At 46.9% G+C, this 26,635-nt stretch overlaps 1 protein-coding gene across 3 annotated transcripts in view; it reads left to right on the forward strand.

The window, feature by feature from the left end:
• Positions 1-26,635, forward strand: part of NRK (Nik related kinase) — a 108,116-nt gene that overhangs the window by 11,973 nt on the left and 69,508 nt on the right. For all 3 annotated transcript variants that reach the window (XM_040614298.1, XM_040614299.1, XM_040614297.1), the window contains exon 3: positions 22,868-22,924. In XM_040614298.1, coding sequence (XP_040470232.1) covers positions 22,868-22,924 — 57 coding nt within the window. The remainder of the gene's footprint in view (positions 1-22,867; positions 22,925-26,635) is intronic.

The raw sequence follows: 26,635 nt of genomic DNA on the forward strand, positions 1-26,635 counted from the left end.
GGTAGTGTATCATGTGCATTTAGTTGTCAGAGCCAGGAGCACTTTTTTTCCGTAGTGTGTGTGGGGTTTATGGGTTTGGTGTTTGGTTGTTTTGTTGAGGTTGTTTTTTAATCTTGGTTTCCCTGCTCATTTGCACGGCAATGCAAAACTCTGTTCAGCTCTCAAATTTGAAATAGTGGATCATACATGTGAAATTAATTAGCAAATTTTGAAGTCCTGGTTCTAGTTGGTGAATATTTCAGAGGAATTCAATTAAGATTCTTCAGCGTAGCACTAGTTTATCAAAAATAGAAGAGTAAGGATGTGAAAAAAAACTCTCAGCTGTGGAGCATTTCTATACAATAAAGGCTCTTTGACTCAGCAGAGCAATGTACAATAATTAGATGCGCCATATCAGCCATTAGAGAGTAGTAAAATCCTTGCAAATAATTTGTTGGCAGGCCTGCCGCTCCCAGCTCCTCTGTGTTTTGGACCTGAACGTTCATATGGGAGTGTGCAATGCATTTTCATCCTAAACTGGTGGCATTTTGAGCTCATGTTGCATAACACTTCAGATGTCGGCACTGGGATGTGCTATTTGAAGGTAAGAAAACATGCTAAAAATGCAGTGGTGATAATATGAGCACAGTAGGAAATGGTTCAAGCTCTTAATTCCGCACTCAAGCACTTTGCTACCTTTAAGCACCTCACTAGTGACATTGATTTCAATACTCCTGACTGCTCAGTGGCATCCAGAATCATGCCTACGTGAAGATAAGCCTCAGTGACCAGCGCTTTGCACGCCTGAGTTTTACAATATCTGATCTACTCAGAAGTACTTCATTGTGTATGTTATTTCTTCTTCAAAATAAATCAATGGAATTGGGGGAAAAACTTGTAAGAAATTGTCAGTTTGCAGTCCAAAAAACCTCGCAGACCTGTAATGAGCTGTTCGGGTTGATGAATGAATGATAGGATATTACTTAATTTTACACAGCAGAAAATTTAGCTTGTTGTTTACAGACGTTTGAGATGATTCCCATTGCATGTTAGCTTTAGTAACTGTGCCTTTCTCTGAATTCAGTGTCTTGCAAGCACACATCACCTTATCTCCACGCTCTGGTTCTTTTTTATATGTAGTGAATAGTACTTTCCAGGTCTGCTTTAATGACCTGAGGGATGCATGTACATTTTTTGAAAGTCCCTCTTTGGTACCTCTGGGCTATAGCTAGTAGAGCATAATAAAAGGAACGTATCAGTTGGTTTCCTAAAAATATTGATAGCCTGCTTGTCTTTTTTATTATTATTATTATTCTCAATATTATTGCTATATGTATTTCAGAGACTTATCCAGCATTCGGTGCTTTAAACTTGACAGTGTGATGAAATGATCTAAAGAACTGTGTGGAGCGTGTACTGCTCTTCTGTCCTTTCCCATGGGCTGCATAGACAAGACGTCACCATTCTCTTCACCAGCAGTAAATATTCTCTTAAGCTTCATGTCTGGTCTTCAGGTGTTTTTTCAGAAGAGTGTGTTTGAACTTGTTTATGCCTGAGGAACCCATATTTTGTACAAGAATAATCCGTGCTAATGCTTTATAGTGTGCTCTTTGAGGTTTCGACAGGTTCATTCTGCTGAGCCAGATAGTGAAGTCCTGCAGGATGAGATCTTGGGGACCAAAAGACAGTTTCTGGGGTATCTTTTAGAAATGTAAATTGTGATCCTGTTCTGAAGGAAGCTTTTTTACCTGTGTGTACAGTGGGGTCTCCAGTACCCCTGTAGCAGTAGTGCTTTGTTGCAGGCATCACTGGAAAATCCAGCAGCAGGAATGTCTGTCTGCAAGGAGGCCGGTTCTGCCGAGGTCAGCAATGGATCGGTATTTTCCACGGGTTGGACGTAGCACAGCATTTCCAGCGTGCATAGTGGGACTGCTGCAAAGCTGTTTGCTTTAGCTCCTGTTCTCTTCAGCGACCTGGGCTGTGAAAGCTCCTGCAGGATGCCTGTGCGTCGGCACCGGGAGCGTGACCTCAGGCCTGGCTGAGCTCCATCCCACCCCTAGTGTCCCCACCATCACCTTCTGTTGTCTTCCCCGGGACCTGAGGGGTCTCTCTCTGGTGGGTTTTTCTCCTCCACGTAGAACAGGCATTGCTTTGCTTGAACTGCGAAATGCCTCTGTAGTTCATTCTGCGGCAGGGGTGACCTTGCCTTAGCTCCTCCTCGTCAGCCCGATTTGCGTGGGGGCAGGCACGTGGTGAAGTAACACCGCGAGAAGCCGTTGTAGCAGCCACCGCGGGGTGGTCGCTGTAGAGCTGTAACCTCTGCCCTGTGAAGGCCACCTGGGAGCAGTTAGAAGCTCTGCCATGCTTGTGCGAGGGGGGTCCTGGGCGTGCTCAGTGCTGGAGTGTGCGTCAGTGCTTGGGATGGGGCAGCCGCAAGCCCTTTGTAGTGTTGCTCTTCTGGAGCAACTGCAATAAATAGCGTTAAAGAATTGGGTTGGTTTGTTATTCCGCTGAAATCATGAGCCTGGTAGCTTTGCTGTCCTGCAAACCACACACTGATTTGTGCCCGTGTAAAGGTTGCATGGAAATCTGCCGAGTCAGGCGGCGAGGCTTCCAGCGCTGGGGCTGGGAATGCTGAAACACGAGGGATGTTCCCACAGCTCTGCGCTGGCACTGTCGGCTGCCATGGACCACTGCCACAGCTCCTCTTCCACGCTTTCCGAATCGCCCCACAAGCATCGGAGGCTGCGTGAGGTGTGGGGCACTGGGAGAGGGGCGGTGGGGACAACTGGCAGCAGAACCGGTGCCACCAGCAGCGTGGTCCCTGTGCTTACTGCCGGGAGGAGCATCTCCAGGGGGCACGTCTTGTGGTGTCTCCCAGTGCCACGTGGATTCACGCAGGGCTCTGTGACAGTCCTGCTGGGATTTTTCTTGGGGGACATCGCTCCAGAGACGTTGGAAAGGACATCCCTTCCAACCCCAACCGTCCTGCTGTGGCAGCTCCAGTGGGAAGCGGCGTTTGGCCCAGCCATGATCTTCCCACTGGCTTGAAAGCTGAGCGTGGCTGGGCCTGGTTGTAGCACAGCGATTCCGACTGCAGCTGCCTGGGTGGACAGCAGCAGGATCCGGTGGGACAATTGTTGATCCTGCCCTTCCAAGGCATTTGTGGGGAAATGGAATTTAAAACCCGATTTTTTTATTGTCAGCTGGGGTCAAACAATTGGCTCGGTCAGTCGGTGGAGGTGCAGGTCAGCCCCTTGTCCCATCATAATGAAATTTCCAGTAAGTAGTTTTAAATTGTAACGTCCAATTTCAATTGTAAAATCCATAAATGTGATAAAGTTGTGCCTCTCCTGCCTGGTGTTCAGCTGTTCTCAGGCTGTTGGCCAGCAGTAATTTTCTTGGCCCGCATAGATCTGTGAGTAACCATCTTGGGAATAAAATTAAAGAACAAGCTATTTTTCGGCTGTTCATAGGATACTTTTTTAAAAAAAAATTTTTAAGCCCTGCATCTTATAAGCCTGCCCTTGTAACCTGCTGAGTTTGTGGGATTCCCAAAGGGTTTTTAAGGTTTGCTTTAGAAGCACCTTTTCAAATGTCATTTCTTCCCCATCCCCTTCATTCTCCCTGTGAAAACATGAAACTTTAGTAACTTCTGAGATTTTAGGGGGCAAACAATGCTAAGGATGTGCTTTGCAGCAAACTGTAGCTATTCCAGTGCCCTGCACAAGCGGTGTTGTTACTAATAGGTAATAGCGTGCGGTCGGTGGCACTGCTTTTAGGGGGTCCCATCATGTAAGAAATCCACTTCTTTCGTAAAGGTGAGAGAGGGGTCGATGTGGGCAGCTGCAGTCCAGGAGATGCAGTTTTTCTTCTTGCCTCTGCTCTCGTCATTACTCAAACCCACGTGAATTCACTGGAAATGGAGCTTTCCTTATGGCTGTAGCTGTTACAGTGGAGGCAGTCCTTGGTTTTTGCAAAGCGCTTTGGGATTCTGGTTGAGAGCAATTAGTGACTTACAGAGGTGATTTGTGAGAATTGAGTAGCAGCCACTGACTGAACAACATGCTGTTTGGCAACAGTTCCACTCCAATCAAAACCCGTTGAGCTCAACAGAAACGTTAGTGGGAAAATTTCAAGAAATTACTTTGTTCTTTTGGCTTTCATTTTGAAACTTTGTTTCAGAAACGTCAGAACATCACAACATCACATTTCATTTGCCTTGTTTGAACACATGTTTTAATTTAGCAGGATGTTTAATATTTCGTAGATTGTCTTTAGGACTGCATACTCAAAAAAAAAATGTACTTATCTTACTGAAATAATTCAGCATTCACAGTGTATATGTGAATATTAATGTGAATTCTTCTGACTTTCCATTTCGCAAGGAGTGTTTACAACTGAAGGTGAGACCAGCTGGCAAAATACTGACATTTTTTGAGGTTTACTGACTAGTCAAATAAATCCCATTTTCAGACTCTACAGTTGTGCAGTTGCTACATCTGATATCTGCATTTTTGATGCATTTTTTTCTTGTATTTCTGTTGTTAGAAGTGGGAACAATTTGAGGGAGAGGGCAGAAAAGAAATGTGTGGTGGCCTTCTGAAAATACTTATTTTACTGAACCTGAGGAATTTTGTTATGCTAAATTTTAGCATGGATTTTCACTAGTACTTAAAAATAAAAGAAAACCGTTTTACTGATTATTTCTGCTGTAGTAGATTGGTCTACTCTTGTTTTACTCTTGGTTTTAAATCTATGAACAATTATACTAAAATATGCAACAAAACCAACATAAAACAAATATGCATATGGTTTAGATAATGGACTCTCAAATGTTTTATTTACACAGATTGTCTGTGATGTTGTCTTGTTATATGGGAAAAGAGAAGAGCCAGGAAAAAAATGGTTTTTTTCTTTAATATTTACTTTTTCCAGGCTAATATGAAATATATAAGAGGCTTCTTCCAAAAGTTTTGCCCCCAGAAGCCAGATTATATCAGCAGTTCCCTGGTTGCCCTTTGTTAATATCCGAGCGTACAGTTAGGTATTGTGGACCAGCATATCCCTGCTGCTCTGAAAATCAAATTGCTGTGGTGAAGTCTTCCAGTTTTTCATCAGTGGCTGACAGCAGGAACTGGTCCCGTGTGTGCATTGGGACCTGCAGAAGAGAACAAGCAGTACCAGTGCACGGTTTGGGTGTACCAGACTATTCCCCTGGTGGGATTCCTTTTTGATGAAGGATGATTTGTTTCCGGGGACGTTAGAATGTGTTTTGTCACCTCTCGGGGTGGAAGACTGCCAAAATTCGCAGGCAGGCACATCAACACTTGAGGCGTAGGGTGCGCCCAGTGAACCCAGCAGTTCTGAGGTCTGGGACAGCTTGGACATCGCGGAGGTGGTGTGTGCCAGGAAAATGTGGGGCACCGGCAATGCATTGGGCTTTTTGTGCATGTGCAGATCAGCCTAAGCGGGTCTGACATTTCCCAAATGTGTTGGGCTCTCGGCTCAGATGCGGCGGAGTCGGTGTGTGCACGCATAGGGCAGAGCAGATTGCTGGGTGCCTCGTTGGAGCAGCCTCCTTGGCAGAACAGAGGCTGCATCTGGAGGAGCTACGTGTATTGTTGCCTGCTCTCCATAAATATGCCTGAAAATGGAGAGAGGATGAAGAGGCAAAGAGATGCACTAGCTTTCCTTTCTTTTGGGCACTTGAAAGATTTAAGTCAGAGCTGTTTTGAATAGAGGAAGTCATACAACAAAGGCTGGAAGCTCAGGTCTCTGATCCCACAGGCTGGAGAATAAAGGTTAGAGGGGTTTAGGATTCACCCTTTCCTATGTTCCTCTCTTCCTTTCTTTGCATTGTGTTCATTTGGAGGTACCCACCTGGTGGAAGACTTTGCATGGCCTGTATTGCCTGGCTTGCATGTTGGAGTTACGAGTATTTTCATGTTGGTACAGGGGTCAGCATGTACAGACATGCATGAGCACTCAGGCTTCCGTGTGTGTTTGTGAGGCACCTTGTGCCTTCGTGGGGCTGTTCAAATAGTCACAACAAATTCCTGTTTAGGTCGTGTAATGGCATTTGTCGTCTTGCTTCTGCCGAATTCACGGTTCTCTGACCAGGAATGAAAGAAAATGACCTTATCAGCTGTGGTGATGCTTAGAGCCTGCGTGGCACTTGCCCTATCTGTCACGCAGATGGGTTTTGAATGTCATAGTGAGTAGATTAAAGACAGCTTGGCTTTGCTGTATCCTGCATTGTTTACATTATGGAGTTCTGGCAGACCTTTCCCTTTTGATGTTATTAATATTAAAATAGCGTAGTTCTTTATATTGCAGAGATTGTTTTCTAGTTTGAGTCTGACAGGCTTGGCTGTGGGGCTCCAGGCATCTCTGCTGCCCTTGGGACAGAGCCAGTGCTGAGCCTTCCCATGGGAGCTGGACCGGGGCTGGGCGAGGATTGTGGCTGCAGTGGAGCTCAGGATGGAGATGACACTGTGCTGGATAAAGTGCTGGATGGGGAGCCTGGCTGGTTGAATCCTATTGTGTGTAAATGCTGCCTGGACTTCCAGAGGGGTTGTTCCCTCAGGTTGCAAGGGTATGCACCAAGAGTGGGTTTTCCTTCCTTTATTGCCCAGCAAGTAGCATGAATGGCATTATACGGTGTCCTGTTGTGTAAGCCACTCACTGTCGATAGTTGTTGCATGATATGAAACGTCCCCAGAGACTGTGTGATGCACTTTCATTTCCAGGGATCCCCTTATAAAACTGGGAGCGTGATCAGAAAGAGAAACAGGGAGGTTGCTGCTTCTGCATTTTTCCCCACCCCAGAGCAGGCTGCTGACTGTGCGGTTCTCTAGGTGTATTTCCAGGAGACGGTTGGGATCTGATAAGCCATGTCTGGCTCGTGTCCTGGCTGCCAAGGAGGACGTCCACGTGTCTGCATCAGCACTGGTGAAAGAACCTTCATTAGCCAGCAGTTGTTCAACGTGTAAGATGACGCAGAGGGCTTTACATCTTTTTTTTTTATTATTTTTTTTTTTGGGCGGGGGGGTTGGTTTTTTTTTTTCCCCTCCTGTATTGCGTTTGCCATATCCATGTTTGCCATCAGCATAGCCATTTGTTTCTGCAAACATTTCTCACCCGCTGCTCTGGACGGGGTTGCAGGGGTGCTGGTGCCCTTGGGTAATGGGGTGTGTGCTGCAGCCGGTGATGAAGCAGAACAGCAGCTCTCTTGAGGTTTGGCAGAAAATAGTTTCTTACGTTATTATTCTTGACTTTTTTTTTTTTTTTTTCCAAAAACAAAAGGAAGCTTTAGCAGGTAGGAGGTTGTTGCCTTGCCACAGAAACATGTTCTCGCGTATGACTGCTGCGAAGGCAAAACCACTAGCTGGATCCACCCCTGGCTGTGGCCAACATTTGCTGTCCCAGTTAGTGATAAAACCCCCGTTCTCACTGGATCATGAGACACATGATTATTAAGCTTACACCAGTCAGCTTTTTAATCAGCGTTAATTGCTGACTTTCCTAAACCAAATTCTTTTAAAAGGAAGAAAAAGCTGGTAACAGAAATAAATGGGAATTTCCGAAGGAGTCTGTGTTAATCTCCCTCTTCTATCAAAGCCACCCTGAAACCGCATGGACAGAGATGGATTTTCACAAAAGATGAGTGCTTGGGGGAGTGATGTCCGACATGGCACGGTCAATGAAAAGAAAATGATGAACAAAACCAATGCAGGCCAGTGAGCACGTCCACACCTAGCAAAATCGAGCTGGAAATACGTTTCTAATTAAACTGGGTCAAACCATGTGTGCAAACCAGGTCTTTAAAAATCACGATTGGAATCCTTGTTTTTTCCAGTCCTTTCCACATGATGTAATCTGTTTTACCTATTCAAAGTGGGTGTAAAATGCTAACAGTGGCATGCTGGTGCTTTATGCTCACCTTGCACTCATTTGATTACAGAGTAAATAGCAAACAAGAATCGGTGCTGGGGAGCCAGTTTCTAAAGGTGGCTCAGTGACTAATTTCAGAAGCCCTTCTTGGTAGGCATTTGGTTTTCTGTTACCCTTCTGTTATTGAATATAGTTATTTTCTTGTGCAAGCATGTCAAAAATACGTATTTTCTGTAAGCCTCAGTGGTACAAACATAAAAATATTTCTGTTAATGTTAAGACTAGAGAAAAGTAGCCTACAAGCACTGATGAGAGATGGGTTTCTATGTCAAGGTAAATTCTGCAGTTGTTTAAACTTTCCTGGGTTTTGAGGAAAACCTAAGTAGTAAAGCTAACAAAATGCACTTGCAAATTTGTCCTTTCTTATCCTGTCTCCACCTCTGACCTCTGTAGTGCCAATTCCTGCGTTGAGTCCTTTAGGATCTCTGCTTGTGCATACATCCATGGCCCCTGCTTGCTCTGTAGCCACCCCCTGGAGCAGCGGCTGCTGCCTGCGGCTCTCGGCTGGCTGCGGAGTGTGACCTGCGCCCTGGCAGGCGGTGCCAGGCTGGAGCCCTCTTCTCTGCAGGGAGGGACTTTGTCTCCAGCCCCGATTTTTCACAAAGCACACGGGGATTGAATCATCTCGGAGACGATGGCATATCTGTCTGTCCGGTTCGGTTGGAATGGGCTGACAGGTTACAACATGGTTGGATGCAAGGGCGGCACAATCACATACACCTTGTTTTCTTAGGCAACCTGGCTAAGCTTCTGCCTTGGATAGTGGAGGAAATCTTGAAATTCCCTGTAATCCCATGTGCCTCCCTGAACCTAAACGTTCAGAAACTAGAAGGCAATACTTGGGAAGTAGGTTTTCTGGTGTGGTGTTTCCATATGCTCTTTGATTATTTTTTTTTTTTTAAGATGCTATTGTTGTAAATAGAGGCCTAGTTGTATACATTCCTGTTATTTAAATATGTGCGTTGGCAATGTTGTGGAGTTTTAGCTGAGCCTGCGAAATTTTCTCTGGGATGTATTACCAGATTTATCCTAAGAAGCAATGAACTGTTGGTGGTGTATTTTGGCATCTGGATGTGGATGACGGAATATGCAAGGAAGCAAAAGGAAGTTATATTGAAACTTGTGGATGGCTAAACTTTTAGAGTAAATTTTGAAGTGAATACAGTTAGAAGATGATGTTAAAGCAGAGATGCTCACTTTTAAAACTTGTATTATGCATGTAAACGAGACTTCAGATGCTTTCTACTCCACGTTTCTCCAGCAAGCTGCTGGCATTAGCTGGGTGCATTGTAAAGTTTAGGTTGTTTCGTTGGGTGTTTTTTTTCTTTCTTGACAGCTGCTTTGTGATGTGATGCAGCTGGCTGGACAAGCCATTGCCATTACAAAGGTAAAGGAAGCAGACAGGGTTCAGGGCTTGGAAAATGAGAAGTGTGTTTGAGACCATCACAAGAAGGGTTCTGGTGCTCTGGTGAAGAAGGGTCTTCATTGACACCTGCGGTTTCATAGGCTGGGCCAGTGGATTTCAGTCTTAGAGTTCTGAACATTTATATAAGTGTTTGTGTACGTGTGCATGCACCTTTGTCCATAGTCCTGTGGTCCCCGTTGTATTTGGTGTTGTACAAGCTTACAGAGGTGGCATTGCTGCCTGGGAAAGCTGAGTGTGACATACTGACTAACAAATCAGGAGTGAGAGGAATCCGGTTAAATCTATATGCCTGTGAGTGTAAATGTACGTGTGATCAATCAGAATATCTCAGTTTCCATCTGGCCTTCGTCTGTAGCTTTGTGAAGAGGCTGATTTCCAACAGGCAGCAAAGTTGGGGTAGTAGAAGTGCCGTTGGCTGTCAGGTATTTTACACAAATGGACACACTGCAGCAAAGCCGTAGGTTAATTTCTTCCATCACAAACTCTGGTCCAAACCTGTGATGGGATCAGTGTGAACGCAGATTCTCCAACAGAGAAAGCAGTAGATATGCACACTTTTTCAGTGGAGAACTTGGTGCAAAGTGGGATTTGTTTTGTTTGAGAAATCTGACCTTTTATAGGGCAAATTCAGATCCAGTAAATTCCACAGCAGAAATTCCTGTGGGCATCAGTGGAGCCAGAGTTGCATGCAGGAACACAAGCATTAGGAGAAGCTGTCGGTGGGAAGCCCTGCAGGGAGCCCCTCAGAAGCATAGGGGGCAGGGGGAAGGGGGTCGGGGGGTCCCCAGCCTGGGCTGTGGGGGGGCAGGGGGTCCCCAGCCTGGGCTGTGGCGCTGCGTTTGTGCTGCCCAGACGCAGGGTTCCCTGTATAGTGCACTGCTTCGTCTTACGCTGTACTAAGTGGACTTGGCTTGTTTGAACAGGGCAAGGCAAAATCTGGTAAAGCTGTTCAGTTGTTAATTGCAGGAAACTCTTGGTACCTTTTGTGACCAGTTCTTCCCAAGTCAGCTGCTAGTTTGCATCTTAAACGCTGGCAGTTCTGCTAGTCCACGTTGCTTAAGGTTCTGCAGTTCTTTAGCTGTAATGTGTTTAGCCATTTTCTTGAAGTTATTCTGCAAGGATGGTTTGTTGTTTGTCTTTTTTTCTTCTCAAGAGTTCACTGTTCCTTTCTGTCTCTCTGCCATGATTGACTTTGATCCCTACAAATAATACAGAAAATTGGAAGATCCAGCACTGAACAGCAACTGCTTGTAGCTGTTCAGGAACTATTACTGCACATCATCTGACCTGTAGTTTGCTCGAGAGGAGAACCTTTGCCAGCCAGGCTTCTGCTGCACAAAGCTGATTAGATCAGTTTAGAAAAAAATAACACCAGGGCTCTTCTGGAATTCAGATTTATTATTTTTTTTCTTTAGAAAAGCAAACTTGGAAACACTGCTCCTTCTTAATTTCATTAGAATAGCAAGGTAGACTTTACTTTTAAGAATAATTAGAAGCGTAGTCTGGTTTCATTTTGGAGACCAACTTAATACCGAAAGCCTTTCCAAACATTTAAGTAATTTTCCCTTGAGCTTTGTGGACCATCTGGCCAGTAGGATTTTGGAAGGAAATAGGAATTGACTGCTGCTGCGAGATCAGTGCCATGTAGTTCGTCTCTTACAGAGCTCATTCAGAAATCTGGAGACTGATGTATTTTCTCAGAGACTAATCGTGTCCATTAACTCCCTTATAATTTTTAGAGAGGATGTGTCAAATGGAGCCAAATGAAAAGGCACTGAGAGGAGTTCTCTTTTTTCCTCGGTTAAATGCTCTGTGAAGGCTTTTGTATGTGTGTGAAAAATATGACCTTTCCCTAGGCAAACCTCAGATCTTCTGAACTCGACAGCAGTACTCGGTGGAGTTTTTGACTTCAGGATTCACCTCAGGTGAAGAGAGTTGCAGGGAGGGTATTTGCCATGAAGTACTGAAGGAGAGGCTCAGAGACCTCAGGAGAACCCCATTTAGTGCCAGTTGTCAGTGTTGGGGTGCCCTGTCACACAGTCATCTGCGGAGAGATGCGTACCCGCATGGTGTTGCAATCTGCGTGAGAAAAACACCAGCAGAACTGGAATGAAAAAGTCCATCCCCTTTAAGGTTTCGTAGCTCTTATCATCTAGACTGGAACTTGCAGTCTGAGCTGTGTACCCTGCCTGCCTTAAAGCCTTTTTTAAAAAAAACCCAGCAACACAATTTTAACCCATGTGGCACCTTGTCCATGTTCTGCATTATATGCAAGGGAAAATTAGTCTGTGTTACACTTATTGTCCATAGGAATGCTGAAGGATTTTTTCTAAAATTCAGTGATACCATTGCTGGGGGCTTAATGTGCACACCGTTAAGTTTCTGGGGGATAGCAGGCTAATGAAGCCTTCCTTCATCAGCATGTGTCTGGGAAGGCTGCGTCACTGAAAAAGTTAAAGTGTGACTCTTGTAACATGAGGTTTGTAAATGCTGTGTGCAGCTTGACCTTCAGAGCTTCATAGTGGTGGTGAGCCAAAAAACCTTCCTTTGAGGGATTCCTGCTCTGAAAGTCTGGCCACCCATCAGCTGACCTCCTGCCGTTCAGCCCTGACGTCCTTTCGGCAGGATGGGGCTGGTGGGACACGTTTAACTGCTTGTGACTTCATCCAGCAGAGATGTGCTGCGTATAGATTTTCCCCAGTGCCCTGTATTTCTTTTAACAGATGCACATGAGTCAGGCAGCGAAAATTCAGCGGGGTGGAGGGATTCGTACCTCTCCCTAGACTTAGCATCTCGACAGCCCCTGGTCTGCAGAGTGAGAGCCTTCCAGAGGCTGAGGCTTTTTTCCTAAACTGTTTATTTTTCTGGATGAATAGACTTTCGGCACGGCGGACCTTTGCTGCTATAAATCACTGCTGGGCTCCCCGGGTGCTGAGCGGGACTGGCTCCGTGCCAGGGCTGTTGCAACCCTCCTGCCTGCAGCAAGAGGAGCCGTGGGGCTGCAAACAGCCTGCATCCCCGCATCCCTGCATCCCCGCATCCCCACCGCCCCTCGTCCCCGCCGCCCCGCGCTGGGCAGCAGGGTCCCTGCTGCTCTGGGCTGCCTGCACCCCCAGGCACCCCCAAGGCAGAACTTCCACTGGAAGAAGGCTGGCAGTGTCCTGCGAAGCCTGCGTGCACCTGGCAGGGGCGGCAAGCCGTGATGGGGCTCATAACAGACGTTAAGAGGCGTGACAAATGGCAAAGCCCGGGCTGAATGGCAAGGCTGTTGAAACTGTTGTTTGTGCACATACTGAAATGAAGCTCGCAGAAATCGGGTTTTGCGTCGCAAGAAATGGAGTGTTGAGGAAGAGTGCCCAGCCTGCTCTGCTTTTCAGACCTCTCCTCACATTCACTGTGCTGCTCTCTGAGTTGCTCTCCTGACCCTCATATGGCCCCAAAATTTTGCTTTTCTTTCCTTGCTGGTAGCAGCACCCGTTCAGGAGCCTTCTGGTTACCTCTAAAGCACCTGGATGACTTTCTGAGCAGAGGAAAGCCAGAGCTTCAGTGTTTGTCTTCCCCTCAGACCTCCTGAAGTATCTCCAGATAGAAAACCAATACAAAAATCCAGATACAAAACAGGCCAGCTCGAAGCTGGTGGGAGTCTGGTCCTTCCCCAAGAGTAGTTGGGCCTTCGGGAGCCCCGTGTGTCCCGGGGCAGCCATGGCACTCGGTGAGGTTAGCTTTCCAAGCGCCATGCCGTGCTGCGGCTCTCCATCACCCGCTGTTGCCCACCAAGGGCTACCCTGGTTTGACCTGCCCCAGGAGGAGTGCTGCCACTCTTCCTTCTTGCACATTGTTCAGAAGCTTCAAATTGATATCTAGGATATCTAAAGCATCAAGCGTGCCGGTTAGCTGAATACGGAGAAGCTGCAGGATTGGCGCTTCCCTCCATTAAGCATCGGGCTACAGAAGATTGCACGGGATATTCTGCAGCAGACACCACCCATTGCAAATAAATAGTTGACAAAACTCCTTTCTTTGTATTATGACTAGCATGGTATTTTCAGGAGTGTTTAGTGTTTTGCTTGATCTTACTAATTGCAATGTGAATGACCTTTTGGGGAGCAGGTTTCAAAAGCCCAAAAGATCAATCTGTAGGTCCGGTCTTAAAAAAGTATGCAGTAGCCTTGGGTGGTAATCTGATCGACTGCACATACTGTTATTGCAAAAACATAGATACTCAAGCATGTGTTTGCAAAGGGGCTTGGATTTGTTTCTTTTTTTTCCATTTTCTTTTCCCACTGGTCTCCAGTCAGATACAGACAAACATCAGGCAAAGCAAACAATCTGCGTTTCCACTTGTACAATGGGAGGAAATAGGAACTGAAAGGATAAAAAAAACCTGGACAGAAAAGCTGCTTCTGGTGCCTCTTGGGTTTTACAGTTCATGAGGGCTGTGGTACAGACACTCGCAGTAGAGGTGCAAAACTGTCCTTTTCCCCCAGATATCAAGGTTGTTTGATCTGGTACCGTTGAAATGACCCCTGTCCATCCCTGCCTTCTAGACAGTACGGGCTTGGGTAGAATTCTGAGTGAGTGATAGAAGTTACACACTCTAATCTCTTTGCTTGGCTAATGTGTTGCTATTTTAGTATATGGGAAGTCCTGCTATACTGCTGCCAACTTAGTCGTCTTCTGTAGTGTTGCGAGTTACAGTGATATTCTTGTTTGCTTAAGCATGTGACACAAATAGGGTCCCTGAGAGAAATTCCCGATTATTTTTTTTAACATCTTGCCCCTGAAACTACTAAAACTTCATTAAAAAAAAAAAACAAACAACCAAAAAACCAAAACAAACTCATAAAACCAATACTTTCACTCTGAGTGAGTGCAAAATACCCACTTCGAAGATGAGGAGGGGAGAGAGAGAAATAACGAGAGGAGTGGAATGGCCTGTTCTGCACAGGAATAGGGCAGTGGTGTTTGCTAGGAAAGGAACTTGGTTTTTGCTGAATGTTCAAGTCATTTTTCCTATATAAATGTGCTAACCTCTACAAAATTATCCTTTTTCATTTGGAATGCAGTGTAACACTTTAAAAAATATTTTTCATTTCCTTATAAATAGTGTATATCTCTAATATTTCTTCATTAAGGTTGCATGCTTTGTGCACTGAGTGTTATAAATTAACTTTTGTTCTTTTTATATCTGTGTGGAGACACGTTAGATTTTACTGTTAATGTTTTACAACCTGAGTTCTGGGGCACGCTAAATCGCGTTCGACTTCATGGTATGGTCTATACTGAATGTAATAAATCTCAGCTAACTTCTTGGAACATACCTAATCATAAAGTAGAGTGGGAATTGGCATATGGGGGGGGGAAGAAACCCAAACCAAAACATAAACCTTAAAGAACATGTCTTGCTTATTAATTAATTGTAGAAGTGTATTAATATTTATGTTGTGCGTTACTTTGACCAGCTGTGGTCATATTTTATAGCGTTTAGGTGGCATGCTTTGCCTTCCCTGGTAGGAAAGCAGCTATGGTCAGTTCTGAAGGCAGTGTCAAGTCTAAGTCAGGTCAAACAGTCCCATCACAACCTACGGGACTGGCTGGCGGTCCCTAATGATGGATAGTCAGGGAGCAACGGAAAGCCTTTATGTTGCTGAAGCAGTGATGCTGAGCTCGTTCGGATGCTGCAGCCCGCTGTGTGTTCTTCCCCTCGATAGCAGAGGAAGCTGCCCAGCTGCCGTCGAAAGAGGGTGTTGATGGAGGGAAGGGGAAACGTGACATTTGGCTGGGCTGGCCGAGTTTTTTTGGGTGAGACCTAGGCCTCTCTGGAAATTGGGTGCCAAATGTGGAGGTGAAAGGGCGAGCGTGTTGCATCCACACGGTCAGCATTCAGGCAGCGCAGCTGGGCTGTGGTTTTAGGAAGTTCCTGCATCCTGCGCTGCTGGCGTGAAAGCAGCCACGAGGGAAGGAGGGTGTGCTCCAGCTGGGAGAGGGAGCCGAGGGCAACCCTGGGGGTGACCTGGATCAAGGCCCAGGCTTCCAAATCTCAGCGTCTCCCAGTATCACAAAGAAGGAATGCTCTAGGGAAACACAATTCTGTGATTTACAGCCCCGAAATACAACAGATGTCCAGGGACGTTATGCCAGAAGTGCCACCAAACTTTATGATGTCAATCAAAGTAGGCTTTCTGCAGCCTGAGTTGCGTGATTAAAAGGATGAAGCTGTAATCAAAATTATAGCTGCATTCCCACCTGGCTGGTGTCCTGAATTTTTCATGGGGGCTTTAAAAAAAAAAAAAAGGCTTTCAAAAAAGGCTTTCTGAAACTAGTAATTATCTGCCCAAGGCTGGTATCTGTCTTGTGGTGGTTTGGAGATTTTGTGTTTTCTGTGGGGTTTTTTTCTTCTTTTTTTAAACTACCAGAATTGGTGTGGATTGCATGTCATAGTTTAAATGAAAGGGATCATTTCTGAAATCCAGTGCTAGTACTCAGTGCATGACTGACCCTGAGCTCTGCCTTAGACCATTAACTAACAAAAACAAGCTAGAAACTTCCAAACTCTTAGTAACTTGGAATTCATTCCTGTCCCATTTCAAGTTTTGCATTACTGCTGTATTTTTAGCTGAAGAGCTCCAACCACGACTACAGTGGGTTGTCTCACATGGTTGCTGAGACAAGGTTTACAAGATTGGGCTTCCTGATAGAGCTGTCCGGTAAACTATCTTCTCAGGTGGCATTTCTTGGCACCAAACCGCTACAGCCCCAGATGTGTGAACCCTGACCGCTTGTTTACGTTAGTCAAGACCCCGAGGGACAGCAGGATGTCTGTTGTGAGCAGCCATATGCTGTGAAACAGCGGCTGTGGCGAAACTGCAGAGCGAGAGCAGCCCATCTGCAGGTTTGATGTTCTTGGGGTCCTCCTCCCGGCCGTGCTCACCCATCGGGGAGCACCCTGCAGCTGCACGGGCAGCATGAGCCGGCACAGCTGGTGTTCACGGGCTGGTGATAGCACGCGTTGCTCATCTCTTCTAAAGAACTGGTTCTTAAGCAGAAAATCCCTGTGTAGGTGGAAGGGGAAACAGAAGGATCATGACTTTGTTAAGGTCATGTGGAATAGGACATAGGGCTTCCTGGATCCCTATGCAGAGCATTGTTCGTTTGATGCATCATCTCGTAAAGGCTTTCCTTGTGTTACCAGGATGGAAAGGGTGGAGAGGAGAGGGGCGAAAGGGTGGGGTCCCATCCTTCAGGGTGCAGAAGGCTGAGCTGGCAGCTTACCCACAACCACAGGGGCTGTACAGATCTACCCGTGGTGGCCTCAAACTTCAAATTTCATAAGTAGGTTTTGAACAGGAAACCTGCTCGCTGCAGTTTGCTTTTGGTAAAGAGCTTGCAGCAAAAATAGCTGTGCGCTCACCTCGCTCCCAGATGGCAGGCGGCCGCAGCACGCCTCCGTTATCCCGTAATAAATGCATCTGGGTGGGAAAGTCCCCTGGCCTTGAAAGGTCTCCACCTCCAACAGCCAGGTCTTGCTTTCAAATACAAACCTTCAATATCCAGAGAAAGTCCCAAGAACTGAAGTGTGTGGTAGCTACCAGCTTTCTGGGTCCCACGAGCAGGCAGTGATGGGAAGGGGCACCCAGGAGCCCCGCAGCCTCGTGCAGGTGTTGTGAGCTGCTTGTGGCTGTGCACAGCATAAGTGCGCTGCACGTGTGCGTGCCTGGTGGCAGGGTGTGTTCGATGTGAAATTGCCCTCTGCTGTGGGTACAAAGGTGCAAACTGGCAAGTGTCCAAGGCGTCTAGCGTCTGGGGGGTAGCCCTGCACATAGGCATCGCAGCCTCGCCAAAAATGCTGCTTTTTAAGGGAGAGAAAAGTGAGGTCGTGCTTCTGGTTGCAGGTGGAACGTGGACACAAAAAGGGACTTTTGCATGGTCAAAACCACCAGCTTCGTGCTGCCTGGGTATCCTGCAGCAGGGCAGTCCCTGCCCTTCACATGCACTTTTTCCTGCCGCGGTTAAATGGGGACAGCTACATCAGACAGCCCCAGAAACACATGGACGTTAACGAGCGCCTGTTGCCAAAAAGGAAGCGTGTGGTGGGACTGCCGTGGGCTGGCTTGGCTTGGCGCGCGGTGCTGTAACGGGACAGCAGGGTCGTGTTGCCTGGACTTGCAATCATGCACATCAAATCTGTCGGTTCACGAGTGGGGAGAGAAGCTGACGGCAGGTGTTTGCCACCCCCAGGAGGAGAGGTCTTTGCAGGATCTGGGAGGGAAGCTGTCCAGCCAAGCTCTCTGCACGTGGCTCACAGCCTTACCATCCCACGTGTGTGTCACTGGGACCTTGGCTCTCTGGTTGTAATTGTGGCCCAAGCCAGGGACTGCCCAGAGTTTTTGTTGGGAAAGGTTTTGTACGTGACTGAATGCATCGCTTTATAAATTTACTTAATTCATGTAAAACCCCTTTATCAACCAATAGCTTGACCGCTAATGCTGATACTCTTGTTTGATGTAAATAGAAAAATAATACGTGTCTTGACCCTCAGTCAAGAGGGCATAGATAAGCGATGCCTTTATCTAAGTGATCTAAAAAAGGTAAATACACATCCAATGGACATAACACTGAGCAATCTGTCCTATTCCATGTATATCTCCCTGCAGAGATAATGCATGCTTGGAGCTCATCAGAACCAGATCTTTGGCATAAAGCATCATGCATAAATGTGGCTGCAGTGAGCGCTGTGCAGATTTGAAAAATGTGTGTGCTGGCTCCAGGTTTGCTGGCTGTTGCTGTAGTGACTGACTGGCAACTGCGGCAGACTGTATGCGGAAATATTTTCTGGTGGAGACAAGGAATTTAGCTGGACTCAAAGCTAATACGATAATTTCTTCCAGCTTGGATACTTCATCAAAATGTAGGCAGGGAAATTCAGTTTTAGAGGGTCGTTGAGCTTCAGAATCGTTCGTGTCTAAGCTCTGTATGAGCTTGATGGTGTTGAGTGCTGTGTTCTTGGGTAGGAACATCGGTGACTTCCAGATGGCTGTGGGATGTGTGGCTGCATTCTCCAGAGTGGAAACCTGCTCCCAAATGGAGCATTTGAGTGAAAGATGAAATGTTTTATTAGGGAAACGGGCACACTGACCATTCCTGCCCTCTGCCCAGTTTCTGAGGAAATGTTATTCAAGATCCTCCATTGCAGAGCAGGCTGATTCCCTGCAAAGATCTGCAGAGGTTGGGCAGCGGCGGATTGCAGAGGGCTGGGAGAGCCACGTCCTGTGTTCTTCCTCCCATTTTGGATTAAATCAAAAATTACTAACTTTTGCATGTCTCACCACTGAAAGTAAGTGGATTTTTTTGATATCATTTAGCTGGGAAGAAGTTAAAAGCCAGTTGCTCCTAGAAGCTTTAAACAAAAATCACATCACCACATTTCTCAAAGCAATTCAAAGAAGCTCGACCTTGTGGCTTCAACAGAAGTAGCAATGTGTGAGTTCCCCATGAGCTCTGGCTCACCTCTGAGATTTATTGATAAATGAAAAAACAAGGGGCCAGGCCCTGAAACCTTTCCTTACTTAGGCACTAGTCTCAGTGTTTAACAAGAAGCCCAGGGCTGGGTTCAGGATGTTTGCTGCTTTTAGAGATGTCCAGGAAAATGAAACAGTTTGAAAAACCAGTGTAAAGAAGAGAAACCTGTGGGTTGATTTTGTTTTTTCCTGAACTGCAGCGCAGTCGCAGCCTGTGCGGTAAAGCAGGTGTGATGTGGAGTGTGTCGCGCTGCTCAGATGAGCTGCACGGGCATCGATGGGTCTTCTCCACAGGAGCGTGTGTCCTCTGAAAGCCTCAGCCCTCTTGGTGTGGGGGCTGGCACTAGCACGCTTGCTTTTGGGGGGGAGGGTGCTGGGTTCGGTGGGTGCCTGTGTGCAGCCACTGCTGACGGGGCAGCTGGTGTGCGGGTGAGCTGCTGGGTGGCCTCGCTTCAGCCCAATTTTTGTTCATAACTAACTAAATAGACAGCAATGTTCTGGGGAAGAGGAAGGATAAAATTTGGGATGTCCCCAGCGTTCTTGGATTATTTTGTCTCCGCTGACCGAACCTTTTCCTTTGGCAATATTTAAAGGAAAGGCTTTTTATTTGTGTGTATTGGGATGATGTCAGAGGTGGGGAGAAATGATGGGGTGTGCTGTGTAATTCTGCCACATTGTTTGTTGCATACATTAGCAGGTGCAGAGGCTTTTGAGATGTATTGCTCTACGATAACGATCAGTCCTTTACTTTGGGAAAATGTACAACTGTAATAAAAAACAAATCTGCCAAGATGGCAGTAAAATTAGTATCTCATGATGAAATGTTTTCCCATAGATATATAGCCGTAGATACATATTTAGTTACACTCTCCAAGGTTGGGGTTTTTTTTATACGCACTTTTAAACTAATTCACCCCTTTTAGATAATTGATGAAAGGTGTATGTTAATATATAGCTATGTTTACCTTTTCACGAGGTTAACCTGCAGCCCTCCGCATTACCCTGCACCAGCTTGAGCTGGTGGGAGAGGATGAGCTTCTTCAGTTTCATGCAACTAAGAAACATGGAAGAGTCTTCAAAAGGTGGGATGATAGTTGTGGAAAATGAATCATTGTGAGTGGAGAATTAGAGCAGACCAACAGGAATGAGCTTTTACCGATCCTTTCTCCAGAAGGGTTCGGAATCTCTGGTGGATTGAACTGCGCTTTTGTTCCAGGTTAAAGGGGTCTAAAAGAAGCTGAGGGTGTGAAGTGCACGTGGTTAACAGAATTTACTTCCACGTAAGGGCTGCTTTGCTCAGTGAGAGAGTATTTGTTGCAGGTGAGCCTGTGCAGAGGGATGGTTGGATGCAACCCTGTGTGTTTCCCTCAGGCTGGCAGTAACTTTGTGCAGTGTGAGGACGATGGGGCAGCGAGACAAGTCACAGGGCACAGTCCTGCCCTCTGCACACACCAGGCTCCTCTCCTCCAGCAGCCAGCCCAGCTGCAGACGCGGGAGCATGCTGGAGCCTGGATCAAGTTGCACATCTCGGTTAACAGGGGCACATTTGTTGTGCAAAGATGAATCACTACCCCAAAACAAAGGGGCTTGCTGTTTTCTTTCCTGTAAATGCTAATTTTTCATACCTTTGGGGGGGGATTTTATAATCTTATTTGTAACAATATAAGTGAATGAGAGCGGCAGGTTTGCGTGCAGCGGGAATAGCTGTGGCTGAGGAATAATGGGTGTTTGTTACACGGAGGGACAGTTGGACAAAGTCGTGTGCTTTGAAATCAAAACTGAATGCCAGGCCTTTCCCCCTTCCTTACTCTGATGAATATTCGGTATCAAGTGTGATGCTAGCCTAGCATTTATTGATCTATTTTTTCAGTAAAGAAGTATGTCTCCGTGCTTCACTGTAGTTACGGAAGTCAGTGTTGATTCTTGACATCATCCTTTGCAGAATGTGCACAGCCCAGGGGAGACTCATCGTTCCGATGGGATGGGATGGGATGGGATGGCCGCCTGCTGTGCGTGGTGCCTGGAGCCGTGGCATTACCCGCGTACTTGCCTCCAGACAAACTCTGGAGTTAAGTCAGGGTGCCAGCATGTCTAGCATGACCGTGTTTTGTGGAAGGCCCTCTCCCTATACTGCCAAGACATTCAATGCCTGGAAACATTTGCAGACAATGGCCTCCAACAAAGGAGCTGCGGCTGTGCAGAGGAAGCTCGCTGGCTGGGATTGACGTCAGCTGGGATGGATGCTGACCAAACACCGGCATCTGTTGGGCTAGCACTGGTCACTGCCCATCTGCGCTCAGCTGTGGTGGGATGCGTGTCCTGGGCCTGGTGAGGGTGTGTCCCCTTTGTCTTCCCCCTGAGGGCTGTGATAATGCATAAATCCCATCATTCTAGTTGATGAGAAAAAGCTTTGCAATCCCAGGAGTGCTGCCACGGAAAGAGGACACTTATAAATATACAAAAACTCAGCAGGATTTAGTTTTCTGTAAAAGAAAACATGACTGTGACATATCGCCTGAGAACGTGGTATCATTTTTCTTTGATGCAGAATTGCTTAGTCTTAGAAATAACGCTCGTATGCAATTTTGTGCAGATAGGACCTAGGTTTTAAAATGACATCAATTCAGCTTTTAATTTTGAAGGTGTAAATTGCACCTGCAAATCATTTTGTCTGCAAACTGCAGCATTTCATATTTGATTTCCTGATTTCCTATGGCTTACTTAACTGATGTCAGTTAGTTATTTCAATATATAGCTTTGCAGGCACTACTATTTCAGGAACAAAATTGCAGTCTCAAAGCTTCAGACCCATTTCTGAACATTTGATGGAGGTGAGAAGTTGGGATGTGTAGCCAATCCACTGTCCATACAAATGTTTTGATAGTGTCCTCCGCTATGAGATTAGTGTGGGTTATCATGGTGAAAGGCTGCATCTGTGGCATCTTTTGAGAAACCTGATCTAACCAAGCCAAGAAACTGTGCCATTTACAGCAAGATTCCTGGTTGTGTTTCTAATACATGTTCTTGTGAACCATTTTTTATCAGTCTCGATATCAAGTTTGCTCTTTTAATAGCTTTATTCCCTATTACCTTATTACCTCCCTTTTCCTAGCTTTGTTTTCAAGAACTGGCTCCTGACCTAGTCCAGAATTGCCAGTTATCTGTCGCTTAATAATGATTGAGGGGTGTGGGGATTTCACTAGTGGAGCGTGTGTATGTACGTATACACACACGGAGTCAAAGACCCTGGGAGAGGTCTCCCCCCCCCCCCAATTACCTCTTTATAATACAAAGCCTCTGCATGCTTATAGGGAGGTAGCAGAGAGATGCAGTTAACTCAGCTGCAGTAAGGATTTTTAAAACTAAGCATTTCACAGTTAAAAAGCCTTTAAAAAAAAAAAAAAGGTAAGAAGGTACATACAACTTTAGTTTCTTGGCAGCCACATACAGGTGGCCAGATTGATATACTGAAACCCAGAGTTTTCTCTTTACACTGAGGTGAGCCAGAACATGTGGGGTGGGGAGGTGGGGACAGTGCCAGCTACCCAGCGCCTTGCTTCCCCAGCGCACCTCAGCCTGGGCTCGCAGGGCGAGAAGGTTGGTCTGGGTAGGTCATCCTGGGTCTGTGCTGAGAGTTCCTCGAAGGAGAAGCTTCAGGGGTGGCAACAGCTGTCGAACAGGAGTTGGATAGAGACCCATAAACTCGTGCCATGTTGTGTTCTGGCAGCGGAGGTCTCCCAGGATTGCTGCTTGCTGGATGCTAAAGGGGGAAATTGAACCCTGCAAAGGTAACTCGGTTGACTTCACAGCATGGCAAGGGCATGGGTCTGATAACACATCACCAACTGCACCGTGGCAGTTATGTATCGCTACGTTGTTGGTACATGTTTGAAAGCAAGTACTCCAGCCCAGTTGTTACATGCTTGATTTGTTACTGTACACGCAGTTTGCATACGTGTTTTACTTACAGTCTTTTTCATTTTAACAGGGTCGCCATGTGAAGACTGGGCAGCTAGCGGCCATCAAAGTGATGAATGTTACTGAGGTGAGTGCAAAACCAAAAATAAAAAAGTTGTTATCAAGGTGCAAGGAAAAATAAATAAGCAGATGATGAGAAGGTGGATAGCTTATAAAAGACAATCCAGTGGTATAAACTATGGTTGCTGAGCACCGGTTTCTGTTCTATAAAGTACTGAGAGGTGTCAATACAGATGGATTTTTCAATTGTACCTGACCATGGTGACGAAGCGGTAAGGGAATGCATTGCCATGTATTTTGAAGGTCTATAATAACAAAGAGGAGAACTCTCCTCCTGCTTATTTCTAGTTGATTATCTGTCTCCAGAGACAGCAAAAGAAAGATTTCCTGTAGCTCTGTGCTGCCCCTGCTGTGTTTCATCACATCCTCTCCCCTCGCGTGCCAGCTATTCCTCAGAGCAGCTACCCTGACAGCTAGCAAGCAGGCACATGTTAGAAATGCAAATGTAGCACTTTTTTATTGTTGTTTGACAGATGAGAGAAGGGAGACAGTTTAATTGGCGCTATCACATTTATAAAGTGGTGTCAGTGCTGGAATAGGGTGTCGGAAGAAGTTGCTAAGTATTGGGTTTTGTTTCTCCTGTTAAGAGTGCAGCTGGCAGAGAAGCAGCTTGCCTCCTTGAGACCGTGTTAGCCTGAGCCCCAGACAGGTTGGGGAGACAGCCTGCCTCCCCTCCCAGAGTTTGCTGGAAGTCCACGGTTTGGTAGGATGCACCTAGTCCCACTGAAGACCAGCCTCCCATCCTGTCGCTCTGGCAGTGTCGATGTGGAGAACAGAACTCCAGGACAGGTTCCTCTTGCGATGTTGTGGAAGGGTTATCGCCTGAAATAAAAACCAGAGCCAAGTCCTCTCGGCCAAGTCTGCTAGTGGCACGTCTACACGTGGTGCTTTGGCAAGCACAGGCGAGCCTTGCCTGCGTGTTTGTATGTCTTCTAATCGTCTTGGCAGACAGCAGAGCAAGGCAGTGTCTGCGTGAGCCTCGTCACGGAGAGCAGGTCCGGGGCAGTTCTCCGCTGATGGTGCAGGAATCCAGCCGGAGCAGCACGTGGTCTGAATTGCACGTTGGGTTTTTGGACTGAGGTGCTACTGTAATACTTTTAGAAAGCATACCTAAGGGCTGCTTTGGCTGTGGCTGCTACCTTGCCAAATGTGCATGTGCAGTTGAATTGCCAGTTTTGCTCTTTGTGCACAGAGGAGAGCGCTTTTTTTAAAGGAGTGCAACATTAGATTGATGGGGTTTTTTCTTTTAGCTCTGTCGGTGCTTTGGCTTTAAAAAATGGCAGTCACCCAACGTGAGGCTGCTGGATCTTGGAATGGAGAGGAGCAGGGTCTGGGTCGCAGACAGACCCCTGAGATCAGAGCACCTCCATGCTTTGACAGAGAAGCGGACAGGACAGATCCCGGCACAGGCTCAGAAGTTGTCCAGCACTTCAGTCTGAACTGCTTTGTGCTTTGCTGGGTCAGTCAGCAGTGCGTGAGGGCTGGCCGAAGATGTCACTTGTGAGCTGTCATGTTAGTACCAGTGACAGTCCCTGCCTTGAAACAATTGAAGCAAAAACTGCAGGAAGGGAACCTTGGAAAGGTTTCCTTCCCTTTGCTATACATAATACAGTCTGCTTTGTATGCAACCGACAATCTGTAGCGCCCAGTAATGCCTGCTCGCTTGGCAACAAAAATCTAAATGGAGGACAGCCTTGCGGTCCAGCTCCAGGAATTCATGTTGATAGACGTGCATGATTCTGGGAACAAACCCCAGCTGTTTAGGTCTGGTTTTCTGCCTCCTTGCAGGCTAGGGAGCCAGCATCATACCAGGGAGCCTGTCCCATTGCTCGGGGCCGTGATAACAGATCATGCTGATTTCATGCTGAGTCACTTATGTGAAAGCTGGAGAGCCGAGTGCTGAGCATGTTGGTGCAGCCACCTGGAGGGGTTTTCCCTGGTGCCTTCCCCCCCCCCAAACGCTGAACAAATCCAGTTCAGCTGTACTTGAGTATTTCTGCTGTCTGACCTTGGTTGCAGGGTGAGCGCAAGGCTTTCTGCTGTTACTCCTACTTTCTTAATGAGGGGTTGGCTGCGTTCCCGCTGCTGGGCACAGACTGGCAGCCCTGGATGCAATGCTCCGCTTTATCACCGGTTTCCTCCGGTGCCTCTGCGAGGTGTTGGGACACCAGCGCAGGAGTGATTCAGGTGGCTGCTGCCAGTAGCTGCTGGCTCCTCCTGCGGCTGTCTGCTCTGCCCAGGGGTTGTCCTCCCCCCAGCCCCCTCTCACAGCTCGCTGCGTTGCGGTGAATCCCCGCTGCGTTCGGCACAGCGGTGGGTGGGTGGCTGGGTGCAGCGGCAGGGTGGGCTGGGCAGATGCCATCTCGAGCCATTCGGACACCTTGGTGCGAACCCCAGAGCGCCTGGGGGGAGCCATGTGGCTGCAAGAAATGGGCTACTGCTGGCCTCCGAGCGCGCTGCCTGGCCAGGGGCCGCGAGCTGGTGTCTCGCCGCGCAGGGTGGGTGGGCTGGTTGAAGCCAATGCATTCCTGCCCTGCAGCTGCAGGGGGTACGGGCACGGGTACGGCTGAGGCTGATGCTCTACAAGTCCAGGGCATCTCTGAAGCTCAGTTCTGCTATAAAATAGCACCTTTTCTCTCTTCATAGCATTTGGTTACTGAAGCCTCTCACGGCTGTAGTGCGTCCTAACTGTGATGCGGAAATCCTTTCAATCTCCAGAATTTCAGTGTCATAAATTCAGAGCCTGTCAAGGATTCAGTATTTCTCTTGCATTGCTAGTCTGCTCAGGTTTAAGTTATTTTCTGATCCTTTGGTCTTGAAAAGCCAGCTCGAGGCATTAAATAAAGTCTTTAAAATATTGAAATCCTCGTCTCCAGTGTCCTGCCTGTAAATTGCACCTGAGAGCAACATCTCACATGGAGTTTGGCTTGTGAGAAATGGAAGCTGTCACAGTAAACCTGCCTGAGTGAGGCAGGAGGCTCGTAGCCCCTGTGGCCATTTCCAGCTCCAGGTGGTTATGTGATCTGATAGTGCTGCACAGGGAACAATTTTCTTTTAGGGAGTGAAAATTTCACGTGGTAGAAAACAGGAAGGTTAAAAAAATAAATAAAATCAAGACAGATGCAGTCTTCTTCCTTTCACCTGTCTCCAAATGAAGCAGAGAAGAGCTGAATGCCTGGTGATCTTTGTACCTGCGTAGAGGACTCCCCAGTTCAAGCCTCCAGTAGATCTCTCTTCCAAAGTGGGGTGATTCCAGTGGCTGGCTGTGGCAGAGCCTCACACCAGGGCAGGCTGGTGGTGGTTTGGTCACTAACCTGCTCAGTAACTGGTCAGTGTTGTCTGACTCGGGAGAGGATAGGATTGAACAAGGATATCTCATATCCCAGGGGTCTGAGCTGCTTCTTTGCTACTTGGATATTCTGCAGTGGGTTTCTCTCCCCCAGCATCATGTGTTCACCACTGGAAAATCCAGTCTAAGAAGTCTTTCAGCCAAAATTTTATCATAACCAGTATATTTCTGCCAAAAGATTCTGTTTCACCAAATCTGCGTTTTCTTTGCATCAAGAAACCATTTAATCAGAAATTCCCTGACCAGCCCCAGCTGTGATTGTTCAGCTCTAAGGTCTGGGGCATGCCAAGAGCTAACCAAACCTGCCCTTCGCTGTCATGAGCTGCAGACCCCGGCCGGTTTCTTGAGAGCAGCAGCAACAGCATGCTG

The sequence above is a fragment of the Falco naumanni genome, chromosome 14 (genome assembly GCF_017639655.2).
Source record: "Falco naumanni isolate bFalNau1 chromosome 14, bFalNau1.pat, whole genome shotgun sequence".
NCBI lineage: Eukaryota > Metazoa > Chordata > Aves > Falconiformes > Falconidae > Falco > Falco naumanni.